Here is a 15,182-nt window from a genome sequence, read left to right as displayed (position 1 = left end):
ACTTTTTTTTCAAGTCTCCTTGGTTTGACAACGCAGCAAACAAAGGTACTGAGTAGAAATGAAATTTTGTTGAGGTGTGTTACTTGCCACAGCTGGGCATTCATTGCAGCCATGGAGATATTATATCTCATCACATTTTATTTTAATGAAGAAAACACACGTAATAGAATCCACACGTCCCCCATTGGTTCTGTCCTATATTTATTATTCTTGTCCATTGAGACTAAGTTATGCAGGTGGCAAACTGCATAAAAATACACGTAATCATTACGTGTACAGGGAATAAAATTCGCAAAGGACTTGGGATAATTGCCTTCTTGGATCTTTCCAAATGGGTTCTGATTGCTTCAAAGCAGCCACAAACACAGCTGTACTTTATACCGCTGTGTTGGTCATATTTTGCATTTGACCTGATAATCACGTTCCCTCCACAGTCTGTTCTGAAGACAGGCTGTAATTATTATTTTTGTGTTTGTGTAGCACAGAGAAAAGCAGATAAAGCAAATTTGCATCTTGCATGGATGAGTAGGAGACAGGTGGGTAGGACGATCAAAAGCTCCTGGAGGTAAATCAGCTTAGCCATTATTCATTTCATCTAAAACTGTAAACACGTCCTCAGAATATCTCTCCCTCTGTTTCCGTCTCTGTCTCTGTTTGAGGCTAGAGGAGAGGTGAGTCCTGATAGGTGACCTGTGCGAAAGGGGGCATTACTACAGTTGCTCTAGCCCAGCTGTGAGCTCTGTGACACCAACGCTCTAAGCTGAGGAGCACTGACATACACAGCTGTGTCCTCACAGTCTTTCAACACTGCAACACACACACACACACACGCATGCACACACACGCACAACACACACATGTACACACATACACACAGCTGTGCCCCCCTCAGTGGAAGCATATGGCTGTTCCGTCACCATAAAGCGTTCTGCACGTGGACAGGCAGGCACACATGCACCCACCCGCACACACACACACACACACACACACACACAACAAAGGAGACACCTGAGGAGAGTTATGCAGCATGATAAGGGCGTGCTCTGATTGGCCCTTAGTGCTGGCTGCTAATGACTGCAGTAACCACTAACTAGTACATGAGAATAATGAGGAACATTTCACAGCGTAAGAGTTTCAAACAATTTATGCAAGATTTCTCAGAATTCTACCAAGAATTGGCTGAATTGTCTGCGGTTGTTATGTCTCGAAATGAAATTACATTTATAATGGCACCACACTGTGCCAAATGACATTGCACGTCACGCCAAATACAACACATTGTGTTACACTTCAGAAAGACGTTTGTGATTATCATTGTGTCTTCTACAGGCGAGCTACTGAGTAGAAAACGCAACATACAACATGTGAATGATCTCTAATTTTATTTTATGTATATGTACACATATAAAAAATAAGGACATATGTACAATGATAATAAATATCGACATTTTTTGTACAAGCAAAATAAGTTACTTATCATTAACCTTAAAATAAAAACAACATAAACAAATAACAACAAGAAAACAAGAAAAACAAGTATTAAAACACAAATAAGCAAGTCAGTGATAAAAAAAACTAAAATATAAACCACAAAACAGCAGAATTAAAGCCATGTGAAAAATAAAAATTAGCGCTATCGGTCTTTTTTTTGTAAAACAAGCATAGAGTACTGAATATGCTGACAGGCCCAGGATCAATATCAGATCAATAGATCAACAAGTCATGCATGGAATATGTCGTGCTTTAGAAAACCTTCCTTTTTTTCTCTGTCTGTTTGTGTATGTTTTAAGACAGTTACACTTCAGAAAGCGAATGAGAACTCCATAACCAGCGCTTCACTCAGGGAATAAAAAGAAAAAAAAATCAAAACTGCAAAGAGAGACAAAATTTTTTGATCCGCTAAACAGTTTTCAAACGTCACAAAGTCAGACCTGACCCTGAGAACTTGCGGTTTCATGTTGTGCATTGGAGGCAGGTTAGGACTCCAGAACTTCGAGTCCTTTTCAAAATAGTGATCTAAAGAGACGGGACTTGCAATTAGTCTCATGAACCGGACCGAACGTCTTTTTAAGTGGCGAGGAGGTTCTCTTTCATTTTTTTTTTGACTCTATGCCTCCCTCTCTTAAAAACTATGAATTGCTATAGAATGGAAAGCTATTTTGGTGACAGAGAAAAAGCTGCCATGCCACAGATTACATTGCCACACATTACAAAGAAAGGGCTTGTGCACCTAAGACATAAACAGTTATGTCCCGGGCAGTGGACGGACTCCAGAAACTCCATCAACAATGGAACTGAAAAAAAAAAAAAAAAAACGGGAGGAGAAGAAAGAAAGAAAGAAAGAAAGAAAGAAAGAAAGAAAGAAAGAAAAAGCATAGAGAGGAAAGGAAAAAAAAAGAAACATTTGCAGTCTACTTTGGCTTCACCCAAGGTGAAGAGGCACAGCTGAAGTAAACATGTCACAACGCTTTTCAAAAAGAAAAAAGATTTTGAACCATAAATTAGATTTTCTGTGAACTTGTGAGAGCATCTGTTGAAACATACACACTTCAGTGTCATAGCCAGAGAAACAAAGTACATATAATACATTGACGGCACGTCATGCAACACAATAAAAGCCAATGGCTATGGAAGTACCTCTTCACCCCAGAGGGTCAAATATTCTACATCCCCCATCATTTTGTCTCCATTTGGAGGTTTTTTGTTTTGTTTTGTTGGGTTTTTTTTTTTTAATAAAAAAATTCAGTTCCTTCTTCTGTAAATGGTCCTTTGCTTTCCACAGATCTGGTAAGAGCCCCCACTGAAAGAAGGAAAGAAAGAAAGAGAACATTTGTTTAGACAATATCTTCAAAACATGTTTTCTCACTATATGCCAGTGATTCTCAACCCCAGTCCTGGGGGCCCACTGTCCTGTACATCTTTGTTTTAACTCTTCATTATCACAGTTAATTGAGCTAATCAAGGGCTTGATGATTAATTGATCAGCGGCATCACTCCTGAGTTAAAACAAAGACTTGCAGGACAGTGGGCCCCCAGGACTGCAGTTGAGAATCACTGCTATATGCAATGCAAAGACATATTCTTTTAGAGAAACATGCAAAAAAGCCCCCCCCCCCCCCCCCCCCCCCCCCAAAAAAAACCCCAACAAAAAGCCCCCACAGCAGTAGCATAACAGTAATAGTAGCAATAGCAGCGTTAATAGTAGCATTGTAATCAATGCCAGTATTATGAGGATCAAACAGGGGGTTTATGCATTAAGGAGAGGATGCTTGTTTTTAAATAAAATAGTACCTGTCTTCAATAAACTTCTGATTGGTCCCTGGAGCATCAGTCAACTCTTAAATCTGCTTATCCGACCAATCAGGTCTCTGGTGTCCTCTGGTGATGTTTTTGTCCATGTGAATTGACAGGGACTAAGAACATCTGGGCAAAGGCCTGTGGAACACAGATGCTCCGCCCATCCAAGGTGCAGGACCCATGTGGTTTGGTAAACAGGGTAGCACAGGAAGGTTACAGTTTTTTTTTTCTCTTCAGCAAACTGGCAGGTCCAGCCCAACAAAAAAAAACCTTATAATGCACTTTGTTGTGACATTCCAATAAAAGTCATTATTACATCATTCATGTCGAGGTTTACATGCTTTCGCCCATGTCACTACCCTTCAAACACAGTGATTTTTAAGATCGAAGAAAAAGCAAAAAAAAAAAAAAAAACCCAAAAGATTTGTGGGGCCAAGAAGGTAAACAAGTTTCTTCTCCACTTCCTTACAGTTCAAACAAGTCACAGGTGCTTTAAAGCCATTGGTCAGTACTGCCACTTCAACTATCGCAGTACAATTACACAGAAAAAAAAGACAAAGAACTATTTTAAATTATATCACAATATATTAGTGCTGTAGGGCTGAAGACATTCTCAGATGACAGACAAGAAGATAAGATAAAAAAAAACAAAAAACCTACGTATATTACGCAAATTGCAGAGAAAGTCTGAGCATCCGTCCTTCATTTTAAACCAGTCTCTTTTTTTTTTCTTCTCTTTTTTCCTCTGGAGGTTCACTTACATTTTTCTCTCTCTGTCTCCTCTCTGCGATGTGAAGCCCAACCGAAGAATATGATTGTCGTCTGAAGTAAAAGTCTGATTTGTCGTGTTTAGTTTCTCTCTCTCACACTCTCTCTCTCTTTGCTAACACAATGCTCAAAAAAACGTCTCAGAACACCTGTTTTTTCAGCAACGCGAATAAAATGGACTTCAAAAAACCACCCTATGAGGCGGTTAAGTCTTGTCTTTCAGCTTGCCAAGTGCCTAAGCTAAGAAGCTGGATACCAGTCAGACAGACGTTTGACTGACAGTTAAATCCGGTAAAGGATGCTCGGCCTTCCACGTACTGAAACTGTACCTGTGCTGTGTTTCCTGTTCATTTTTCATCACCACGCCTGAAATTCTAAATCCGTCCACTGTTTTTTTTTTTTTTTTTTTCCTTTGCTTGTTTTTTTTTTTTTTGTTAAATGTACAGTTTACAGAAGCTTGAAATAGGCAGTAATATTTTGAAGCTGCAGTAGTTATTAATAAGTTGGTGTGAGGGTTTTTTTTTTTTTTTGGGAACACAATTTTGTAGTGAAGCAGTTTTTATGTTTAACGCTTTGCTAGGAAACACTCATGCCATTTACGTCACCAAGTGTCGGCATAGAGGAAACGGATTGAGAAGGATGTGAGAACGAGAGAGAGAGACAGAGAAGGACTCCATGAAGGAGGGAGGTAGGTGAGTTGTTGTCCGTCCCCGTCTCCCGAGGACTACACGGAGGATTCTTCAGGGTTAGCATCAGGAAGGACGCTCCTCTGCTGAAGAGTCCTCCGGAGCTCCTCCTTAAACGGGCTGGAGTAGTCGTTACTGCCTCCTCCAAGGCCCAACCCACCAACTCTGCTTCCGACTCCATCTCCAACTCCTCGCTCTTCCCCAGCGTTGCTCAGGTTTAGCCTGATGTAGCCGTTACCAGCCGAACTTCGGATGTTGGTGAGGCTAAGTCTGCTTGGCGAATGGATTGGCTGGCCTGGGATGGCGGTGGGGGACGTCGTGCTGGCAGTTGGGCAAAGGGCATGACCCGGCACGATCTTCAGCGAGCCGTCCGAGTAGTAGTAATTGGCGCCCGTCTCCCAGAACCGGTCTTCATCGTTGGACATTTTGCTGGGCACGAAGGTTGGCGGCTCTTTGGGCAATGTGATTGGGTAGACCAACGTGCTCTCCAGTGGCTTCATCTCCGCTCCTTTGCCCAAAGCCAGTTTCAGACGCCTGCGCAAGTAGAGCGCCACCACCAGAAGAAGGAGGCAAGCTGCACCCAAAGTGATAACCAGAACCCAGAAGAGTCCCATGCTGCTGTCCGGTGCCCTGGCTTCCATGTAGACCGGAGCACTGGCCACCACGGAGACCAGGTAACGTTCTGTCTGAAACTTCACCCCCTGCTCCTCTGAGTAGCAGGTGTAGCGGCCCGCCTGGAGGCCCCCTGCCTGGGGAATGACCAGGGCTCGGAGAGTGCGGTCGAACCGTGGCCCCGTGGAACCTTCTCCGGACGTCAGCAGGAGCTCCTTGTCATTTAAGACCCAGGTTGGTTGCGCCAGATTCGATACAAGATTGCAGGGCAGAACCAGGTCAGAACCCACAACCACGGTCACATTCCTCAACCTGGATGGGTCTGGAAGGAGTAGACGGCGAGACAGACAGTTACTTTATACAGTATTTATATACTGAACTGTAATATTTTGGTCAGCGATGGATGAGGCTGCAAAACTATAAACACTCTTAAATTCTTTTGCACTTAAAGAGCTATGGACTGACTATTGTAACGATATTGAAAAACATAAAAAAACACGGGAAAGCAATGTCATGTTAACAATAATAATAATAATACATTTTATTTATAGAGTGCTTTTCAGGGTACTCAACGACGGGTAACATGCATAAAATAATCATAAGAATCAATACAATAAAAAGCATATGACAAACAGTATTATTTACACATTAAAAGCAATAAAAGAGGTGGGTTTTGAGAAGTGATTTGAATGTGGACAGTTAAAAGCATAAACAAAAAGAATAGAGTAAAGAAATCCAACAGATACAGCTTTACAGTATTACAAGACTGATCTAAGCTCTTTGGTGTATATATAAGGTGCACTAAAATATACGTGTTATGATAGCATTATTGAACACGGGGGAAATCTCGACTACAGTACTCCCAGCTCTCATTGATATGCCTCCTCTAAAAGAGACAGTGCAGTATGCAGTGAGAGTGTGCGACTAGCAGGGCGCTCTGAGGCTTACCAGGGCTTGGTATAGAGATGGGCTTGTCAAATTTGGCCTTGCCTCTGTTAAACCTCTCCAACATGAGGTCCTGAGACAGGGTGGAGGTGGACCTGTGAGGCAGATAAACACAAGGATTGATACTGTGTAAGCTAAGGAACAGGCACACAATAAGATGTTTGCCTTTGATTTAAGAGAAGAGAAGAGAAGAGAAGAGAAGAGAAGAGAAGAGAAGAGAAGAGAAGAGAAGAGAAGAGAAGAGAAGAGAACAGGGCATAAGAGAAGATGACTTTTTCTGGAGACTTTTCTTTTACTAGATCAGCACAGAGCCTACCCACAAAGCCTCCATCAGTTTACATTACATGTCACTGTTACCCCTTATTAATAGAAACGCAGGGCAGGAAATCACATCTGACTAGAGAGATAACAGAAACAAGAGTTCCATATGAGACGAGACCGGATTGGAGGAGAGAAAAAGGGGCTGGGACAGGCAGTGGGTACTAACCCTCGGTGAAGGTCGATCCGGACACAGGCTCTGCCCTCACTGTCCCATGCACAGTAAGGGTCTCTGGACAGCAGGCAGTCTGGCTGGGAATGATAGCGACTGCAATTAGCCAATGGCAGCTGGAGCACCTCAGATCGCGAGCCAATGTATAAATACTTCTACAGAGAGAGAGAGAGAGAGAGAGGGAGAAGGAGAGAGGGATGAGATAATGGGATCGTCAGTTAAAATTACAGCGACATTTTGTTTCTTTCGTTTTTCGGTTCTGCCTTAGCCAAGCCAATCAGTGATCCGGTTGGACAGGGATGCATACACGGGAAGCATGTGTGCGGGTGTGTGCGTGTGTGTGAGCTTGTGTCCATGTGCGTTTGGACATGCACACCAAGTAAATGGATGTGCGTGATGTCTCTGCATGCTACCTTTGTGTGTGAGATGGTGATAGTCTCCACAGGCTGAGGGGAGTCAAAGAGTTGAATCTCTTCAATCACGTGAGTCTCTGAACCCAGGATTAACACACGCTGCAGCCAACCATCAGCTGAGAGACAGAGAGAGAGAGAGAGAGAGAGAGAGAGAGAGAAGGGGGAGTGAGAGAGAGAGAGACAAGGGGGAGTGAGAATAGAGGAAAGAGAAGAGAGGAGAGAGAATAAATATTAATACGTTGTAAGAACACCATTTCTCTTTGTTACTGAATATAGTGAGGTTACAGCAACTGCCACGAGAGACAGTTGAATCTTAGCGCCCATTGTATGACTCTTGTAGGGCATTTGTCCAGCTGGCCACACACACACACACACACACACACACACACACTTGCCCTCTTGGGTTTCTGTCGTGTTTACTCTGCTCGTCTGACTTCTCTCCATGCTGTGTGTCACAGATAACGATGAACTGGACAGGAGATATTACGTGTGTGTGTGTGTGTGTGTGTGCGTGTGTGTGTGGATGCGTGTGTGTCGGAGAGAGATTCTCTCCTGCTTCATCTAAGATCCCCCTCCCTCCCCCTCATTGTTTTTTTTTAATCTCTGCCTCTCTCTGTCTCTGTCTCTCTCTCTCTCTCTCTCTCTCTCTCTTTCTCTTACTCTAGGCACTGGACAGCTTTGCTCTCCACGCCTCAGCTGTTGTTGGGCACACTTACAAGTCTAATAGGGCTGGGAGTGCGAGCCCTGGGTCTGGGGTTTTGGGCAGTGCTGACAGTACTGGGAGAGGACTTGTTGTGTGTTAAGTACTGTCTGTACAGCCTGCTGCTGACACACCATGAGATTACCATGCTGATCACAGTTATAGCTGCTGTGGCTACAACTGCAGAGCTTTGCAGCGTGACAAGTTGGACTCCAAAGAAGTGGATTTATTAAGGACGGGAGGAAACAGTGTGTGTGTGTGTATGTGTGTGTGTGTGTGTGTTTTGAGGGGTGGGTGTGGGGTGTCTGGGATTTAGCCCAATTCTCTTAAACAGCCCCCTATCCTTGCCTTGCTGGGCACATAAGAGACAATATTTCAATGACGTGATTGACCGTACAATTTAGCACGAAGTCCTTTGGCAGATACTCACTTTCACCCGTTCACTCATTTCTGCCAAAGGAGGGGGAGCAAGGACATTCCTGAATCTATCTTTCTTTACTTTAACTCTGAGAGTGACGGTCTTTGACACAGAAGACTCCCAGAATGGCCTTCAGCTGTCATCTCTAAACTCACTACAATAATCACTCTAACATTTGTTCCAATCTGAAATAGATATATTGGTTTGTCACATAAAAGTGTAACCATATAAAGTCCGTCTAAGATCTCCTTGATGACTCCTCTGTAGCTACCTGTGCCGATGAAGAGCATGTTGTAAGGTCTCTGGTCGAGAGAGTTGACCCGGTCCACGGCGAGGCGGGTGAAGTTTATGCCCTTGGTGAGCAGCAGGGGGCGAGCTTCAGCTCTCTGCTCCATCAGCGGATGCTTCCGGGCAAAGTTGAGCGTAGCGTCAGGCAACTGCATGGAGCTGTTATAACCATTCTCCCTGTCCACGTTAGTGATGCACTGATGGAGAGAGAGAGAGAGAGAGAGAGAGGGAGAGAGGGAAGGGAAAGAAGCAGAGAGAGGAAAGGAATGATTCGTTACTGGTTTCGATCACTAATTAGCCCTTTAATACGACAATCAGTAGGCTATCATTATCCAGACTGCTCAGTTGCAATATGAGTATTTGCCATATGTCAGCTTATTAGTGGTTCACTAATTGAGTGTAGCACAAATTGATGAATCTATCCTCATGTTTGCTGTGACTAAAACACATTCTGAATATATATATGAATATGAATATATGAATATATATGAATACATATTTGAGACATAAACATGTTTCATAGCTTTAAAGGGATTGGTAAGTCTTATAAGTTAAGGAAAAGGCCGTGTTTAGCGGGGCGATGGTGCCACGCTGTGGGTGGAATGGTTCCAGTACTCACTGCTCCAGGGCGGGGGCTGGGTACGGTGCCGACGTACCTGCCCCATCTTTGAGAGTTCTCGCGGTACTCTTTATACGGCCCATCGAACACACCCTTCACCTCGCCAATGTGATACTGACACACTGCTGAGACATCCACATCTCCCCTGAGATCAAATCAAATGAAAGACAAAGAGAGAGAGAGAGAGAGAGAGAGAGAAGGAGAGAGATTGGGAAAAGACAGAAAAGGGGGGGGGGCGTTCAGAGCAGTGAAAAAAAGGAAAGAAACAGAAAGGTCAGTTATTTCATTGTGGTAACATTCTAGTTAATGCTAACATCGCTGTTCCTAACGTTCTGTGATATGAGGTTAAAGAGGGGCGAGCGGTTTTCTTTATCTTGCGGTTGCAGCTGTAGCGGACTAGGACGCTGTAAATAAAGTTGCAGTGCTCAAACGTGGTAAATAAATTCCCTCAGATGCTCTGCATCCCCGCAGTCAGGCGGGGGGTTCCAAGCTCCTTTGGCGACAAAATGACACTAAAACGAGTCATTCAGCGGGAGGGAGCACGGCAGGATGCTGAAACTGTCTCCTACATCATCAACATCATCATCAGCAAGGCTTTATATAAACACAATGGGCGACGCGGTGACTTTCACACCTCTGCCGCACTAGAGAGAGACAGAGAGAGACAGAGAGAGACAGAGAGAGAGAGACAGAGAGAGAGAGAGACAGAGAGAGAGAGAGAGAGAGAGAGAGAGAGAGAGAGAGCCAGTGAGTCAGCTAAAAAAACACTTACCACTGAGCGTGGAAGAGCCCGTAGAAAGTCGTGGTCCTCCAGTCGGCTCCAGGGAGGGTGAAAACAGCTCTAAGGTTGTTGAAGGTAATGTGACGTTCCGGGAGGGAGCAGATGAGTCGGGCTTTTTGGAAGGTGGTCCACTTTTTCTGCAGGGTCCGAGTGCCCCCAAGATCACCCTGGTCAAGATTGGTGATTAGGGTCAAAATGACGGACGAATGGGACTTGAGTAAAGAGAAAAGAACCTGCGGGAGATAAGAACCTGTGTGTGTGTGTGGCTCTCACCTTACACACTCTGGCTACCCTTGCCACGGTCAGTTCCCCGTCGCAGTCCAGCTCCACGGCACGCTCGCTGAAGAAAAAGTAGATCTTATCGTCATCCCCCTCTTTACTGTTCCTGCTCTCACGGACCACTGCTGAGCCCACAAAATTCGGCTCTGAGAGAGAGAGAGAGAGAGAGAGAGAGGGAGAGAACATGAAGAGAAACATTAAGAAAGACCAATAGAGACTAAACGTAAAACTACCAAATGCACACACACGCACACACGCACACACACACACACTCACTCCCTCACCATTGAGCCATGTAGGTAGGAATTCAGTCTTCATGCTGTAGTGCTGTTGGCCCAGGTTTCTCAGAATGACTGGCTCTGTGCCCAGGAAGTTATACAGGGTGGCAGAGTACAGCTCCTTATCTGTAATATAACAATGGCAAATGTTACAAGAGACAGGATACACAAACATATGCTGCGTTGCAGGACATCCTCAGGGAGGATCCTCATCTGCAGATGTCTTTAGTACGCATCAGTAAAAAAGATCTGATACATTAGCCACTTCATCTCGTAGCTGCTTACTTAACATTACAGTGTGGGGACTAAAGTCAGACGGTACAGTGCCAGGAGTGGGTTGAGGTGAAATGGTAAATGAACATGGGAATAGAGAAATGTCACAAGCACACACACACACACACACACACACATACACACACACGCACGCACTAAACACTCACCTACGATGAGACCCGTGTGGCTCTTGGATGGGTCGTAGGGACATTTCCCTTTTCCGTCCTCCAGGGCGGCGGCGTTGAGAGTAAAGTGATCAGCATTCTGTAAGCGGCGAAGAGACAAGCTTCAAAAACACTTAAACATAAACTGCCTGCAGATCATGAGACTGACAGTGATATATTTATAATTCATGAGAACACAGGGTCCCAAAACTCTAAAGGAGTATTACAAAAATGACCATTTGATGTTAATTCTTCCGTGAATGTCACTGATCTCCTGCTTATTCTACTCTCCTGCTTTGTAACTACTCATGTCGTCTGGTGTCCAGACCGATGAAGTGACTGCTAGATTCAGGCAGTATGAGAGCCATTCTTTAACATAAGAGATAGTTTGCAACCGCGGGAACTGGGCAGGGCAGCAGGGCCTGTTGGCGTTCTCAGACAAAGCCAAATTCGAAGACCACCTCCCAGAGTTGGGGACTGCCTAAACCTGACCGAACACAGGAGAAAAACAACCCTGACCGGGGACACTCACAATGTAAGTGCATTTGGGTTGAAAGGCGTAGGTCCCGCACGTGTAGAGGTGGGTGTGGTTGTAGGTCTGCAGAAAACGGATGTAGTTGAAGCACTCCGTCTGTGAGAGAGAGAGAGAGACAGAGAGAGAGAGAGAGAGAGAGAGAGAGAGAGAAAGAGAGAGAGAGTTACTAAAGGGCTGGAGAGACAGTTTTAACCTGTCAGAAACTTCACAGCTGTTGAGATCGACGGCTACCTGGTTATTTTTGCCCTTCGCTGCACATTCTCTCTTCTTCTCCTGAGGGGCAGGCCACTCAATCTAATGGAGAGAAAGTGAGAGAGGGAGAGAGGGAGAGAGAGAGAAAGAGAGAGAGAGGGAAAGAGTGAGAGAGAGTAGCTAATGTGCTTTATCAGCTTTCTCTACTTTGCACAAAAAAAGGAGAAAAAGAGAAATCTAATTGGCCTAAAATCCAACTGGTTCCTTTGAACAATTGAGCTGAATAACTGAATCATTGTCATCATCATCAAATCCTTTTCTTTCCCTCCCTCTTCTTTTTTTGCATCATCCACTAGAGAGTAATGATCTGTTAATTATGAATTATCCACACTAATGATGTATTCTTAAAGATTTTTCGTGATGTGGGCTGTACCGGTGGTCTGAGCTGCCTGCTGATGTCGTTGGGGTCCAGGGCGAAAATGTTCTCTCTCGCTCCAACGTACAGAACCCTCTCGTGCTCCGCCAGGGTCAGCATGGTGTAATTCCACACCCCCGCCACCCCAAATCTCGCCATGCTGTCGTACACGTCTACAGAGAGAGAGAGAGAGAGAGAGAGAGAGAGAGAAGGGGTTGGTTAGTTGAATTTGTTAGACTCCTTATGGAATTTCTAGGACATTTTTACAAAATCACATCAGATGATCATATTTTAAACAGCTGCCCCAACACCAAAATCTCACAGAGACGTTCCAGTAAAAAAAAAAAAAAATACCATTGTGTAAATATTCGACAAATATTCAACAAACACTCTGTTCATCATCAGCAGCTGTGTGTGAGACATTCCGCAGACCTGATGAGTACACTAAAAAAAGGGAAAAAAAAGGGGTAAAGAGTGAGAGAGAGACAGAGCGAGAGACGGAGAGAGAGAGAGAGAGAGAGAGAGAAAGAGAGAGAGAGAGATGGAGAAAGAGAAATAACCATGCTTTTATTTCATCATTCTTCCATCAGTGAGCACAGAGGCTGAAACTGCAGGGACCAAACGCCCTGACACAATGAAATGGGAGAGTTTAGAAGGGTCGTAAACAGGGTTAGCGAAATGCAATTACAATTACAGGCAACAACTTAATAAAATTATGCCAAAATTCCCTTTACGTCATTAAAAATTCATGAGAGAGGAAAAGATAGAGAGAGAGAGACACACACACACACACACAAACAAAGATGTAGGGAGACAGGGAGAAACACTACCCGTGGTTTTTTCACTCCCTAATAAACTCTCTCTTTTCGAGGCTGAAGAAGGCTCTTCGTAAAACATAATATGAGTTGCTCTAATGAGATACAGCAAAGCCAGGCAATGACAATTTCAAATTTATTGTGTTCATATAGCAGCAAAAATCCAGCACGGAAAAAGAAAATGATTCCAGTGTCAACAATTTACAGCAGTCATGTCATTCTAGGACAGAGTAGAGAGGTGGAGGCAGTGTGGGAGAGAGAGAGACAGAGAGAGAGAAAGAGAGAGAGAGTTATCAGTGCCCCAGAGATGAGAAACATATTGAGAAGAGAAAGTTGAATGAGTAAGGCGGAGAGTGGAAGTACTGAGACCACCCCCCCCCCCCCCCCCCGTAAACCCCCTCCAGATACCTTCTTACTAACTGGAGCAATCACAGATGGAACTGGCAGAACTCCTGAAGTGTGTCACAGAAAATTATTACCAAGAGAAAATGTCAATTATAAAGTCAGGCACAGATGTTTTTACCATTTACAACCACCGGGGGCAGTGTAGGTCCTGTTCCTCCTTGCAGGGGTTCTCTTGTTTTATTGTTTGGAGAGAAGGGGAAGAAGGAGGGAAGAAAGGAGAGAAACAGGAGAGAGAGAGGGAATGCATCGACAATTTTGATAAAAAAAAAAAAAAGTCAAAGGGCAATGATGCATAAAAACAAAAACTGATAAAGGAGAGTAACACTCCGTAACTCTCTGCAGAAGGAGGTCTAAAAACAGAACCAAGTCGGAGGACCAACGTATACTAACGACAGTAATAAAAAACAGATGTCAGCACTCTAAACAAAACGAGGTCAGAACAGTGTCTCCATGTGTACTGGAGTAATAATCTCGCCCCTTGCTTCTTTTCCATGTCATATATTCATATGATAGGTTTTTGAATTTTCCTCTGAATTTCTGATAAAGCTTTAGTCTGGGAGAGTTCTGTAGCAGTGGTCACACAGAGATCAGAGCCAGAGAGAGAAGTGTGTGTGTGTATGTGTGTGTGTATGTGTTCGTGACACAAAGAGACAGAGAGAGGGAGAGAGAGAGAGAGAGAGAGAGAAAGTGTGTGTGTGTGGAGAGTATGTGTGTCTGCATGTGAGTGTGTCTGTGTCTGAGCCAGAGAAAGAGGGTGTGTGTGTGTGAGAGAGTGAGAGCGAGAGAGAGAGAGAAAGAGAGAGAGAGAGAAAAAGAAAGTGTGTGTGGAGAGTATGTGTGTCTGTTTGTGAGTGTGTGTGTGTGTCTGAGACAGAGAGAGTGTGTGTGCGTGTGTGTGTGTGTGTGTGTGAGAGAGAGAGAGAGATCTTGGAGAGACTATCTTTACTATAAATAAAGCTGGTCTCTGCTTATAGCTCTAAACCACAGAACAGATCACACAGTGCTGTAATTAAAGGGCTATTTTAAGTGCTTTGAAGGAGCAATATGCAGACAAAAAGAGAGAAAGAAATGAAACTCTCTCACACACACACACACACTATAAAATACATCCAGAGTCATTATGACAATGGCACAAACAGTTCTCTGTAGACACAAACACATGCAAACACACAAATACGAATGCTAACACACTCGTATACACTCTTATTCCCTCAAGCCACAACCAGCAGAACAAAGCACATTACACAAAGACAGATGAGAGATAGACACACACCGATCTGTGAGGCAATGTGGGCGAGAACACCACAAGACAGCACGAGAGAGAGAGAGAGAGAGAGAGAGAGAGAGAGAGCGAGAGAGAGAGAGCGAGAGAGAGAGAGAGAGAGAAAGAGAGAGAGAGAAAGAGAGAGAGAGAGAGAGGGTAGGAGAGGAAGGGTGTTTTAAATGAAGAGGAGAGGTGAGGCAGCAGTGAGGGAGTCTGGGAGATGTAGTGTGGGGGAGGGGAAGACTCCACAGGAAAGACAGTTAAAGTGGATTAACACAACAAAAGGGAAAAATACTCTCATGGAAAAAAGACAGTGGGAGAAAGAGAGAGAGAGAGAAAGAGAAAGGGAATGAGAATACAGAAAATAGAAGGAGAGAGGGGAAAAGACAAAAGAGGTAGACAATGACACAATGTGTGTGTGTGTGTGTGTGTGTGTGTGTGTGTGTGTGTACTTGTGTCTTCTAACTTAGGAAGACTGGAAGCAGACTACTCAACAGGGGACGCTTTGTCAAACTTGGGCACAAAATCATCGTCCGCTATCTTTT

At 44.1% G+C, this 15,182-nt stretch overlaps 1 protein-coding gene across 1 annotated transcript in view; it reads right to left on the bottom strand.

Moving 5' to 3' along the window:
- Positions 1-4,586: 4,586 nt before the first annotated feature.
- The window catches only part of sema4c (sema domain, immunoglobulin domain (Ig), transmembrane domain (TM) and short cytoplasmic domain, (semaphorin) 4C), a 33,173-nt gene continuing 22,577 nt past the window's right edge, over positions 4,587-15,182 (bottom strand). Inside the window, exons 3-15 of the mRNA XM_030791473.1 lie at positions 12,172-12,326; positions 11,778-11,840; positions 11,544-11,642; positions 11,015-11,111; positions 10,581-10,700; positions 10,291-10,442; positions 10,009-10,184; positions 9,237-9,381; positions 8,601-8,814; positions 7,212-7,327; positions 6,796-6,953; positions 6,312-6,403; positions 4,587-5,685 (exon numbers count right to left, since the gene is read on the bottom strand). Of these exons, the coding sequence (XP_030647333.1) occupies positions 4,790-5,685; positions 6,312-6,403; positions 6,796-6,953; positions 7,212-7,327; positions 8,601-8,814; positions 9,237-9,381; positions 10,009-10,184; positions 10,291-10,442; positions 10,581-10,700; positions 11,015-11,111; positions 11,544-11,642; positions 11,778-11,840; positions 12,172-12,326 (2,483 nt within the window). The 3' untranslated portion in view covers positions 4,587-4,789. The remainder of the gene's footprint in view (positions 5,686-6,311; positions 6,404-6,795; positions 6,954-7,211; positions 7,328-8,600; positions 8,815-9,236; positions 9,382-10,008; positions 10,185-10,290; positions 10,443-10,580; positions 10,701-11,014; positions 11,112-11,543; positions 11,643-11,777; positions 11,841-12,171; positions 12,327-15,182) is intronic.

This window comes from Chanos chanos, chromosome 14 (assembly GCF_902362185.1).
Source record: "Chanos chanos chromosome 14, fChaCha1.1, whole genome shotgun sequence".
Taxonomy (NCBI): domain Eukaryota; kingdom Metazoa; phylum Chordata; class Actinopteri; order Gonorynchiformes; family Chanidae; genus Chanos; species Chanos chanos.
This window is presented reverse-complemented; position numbering and strand designations above follow the sequence as displayed.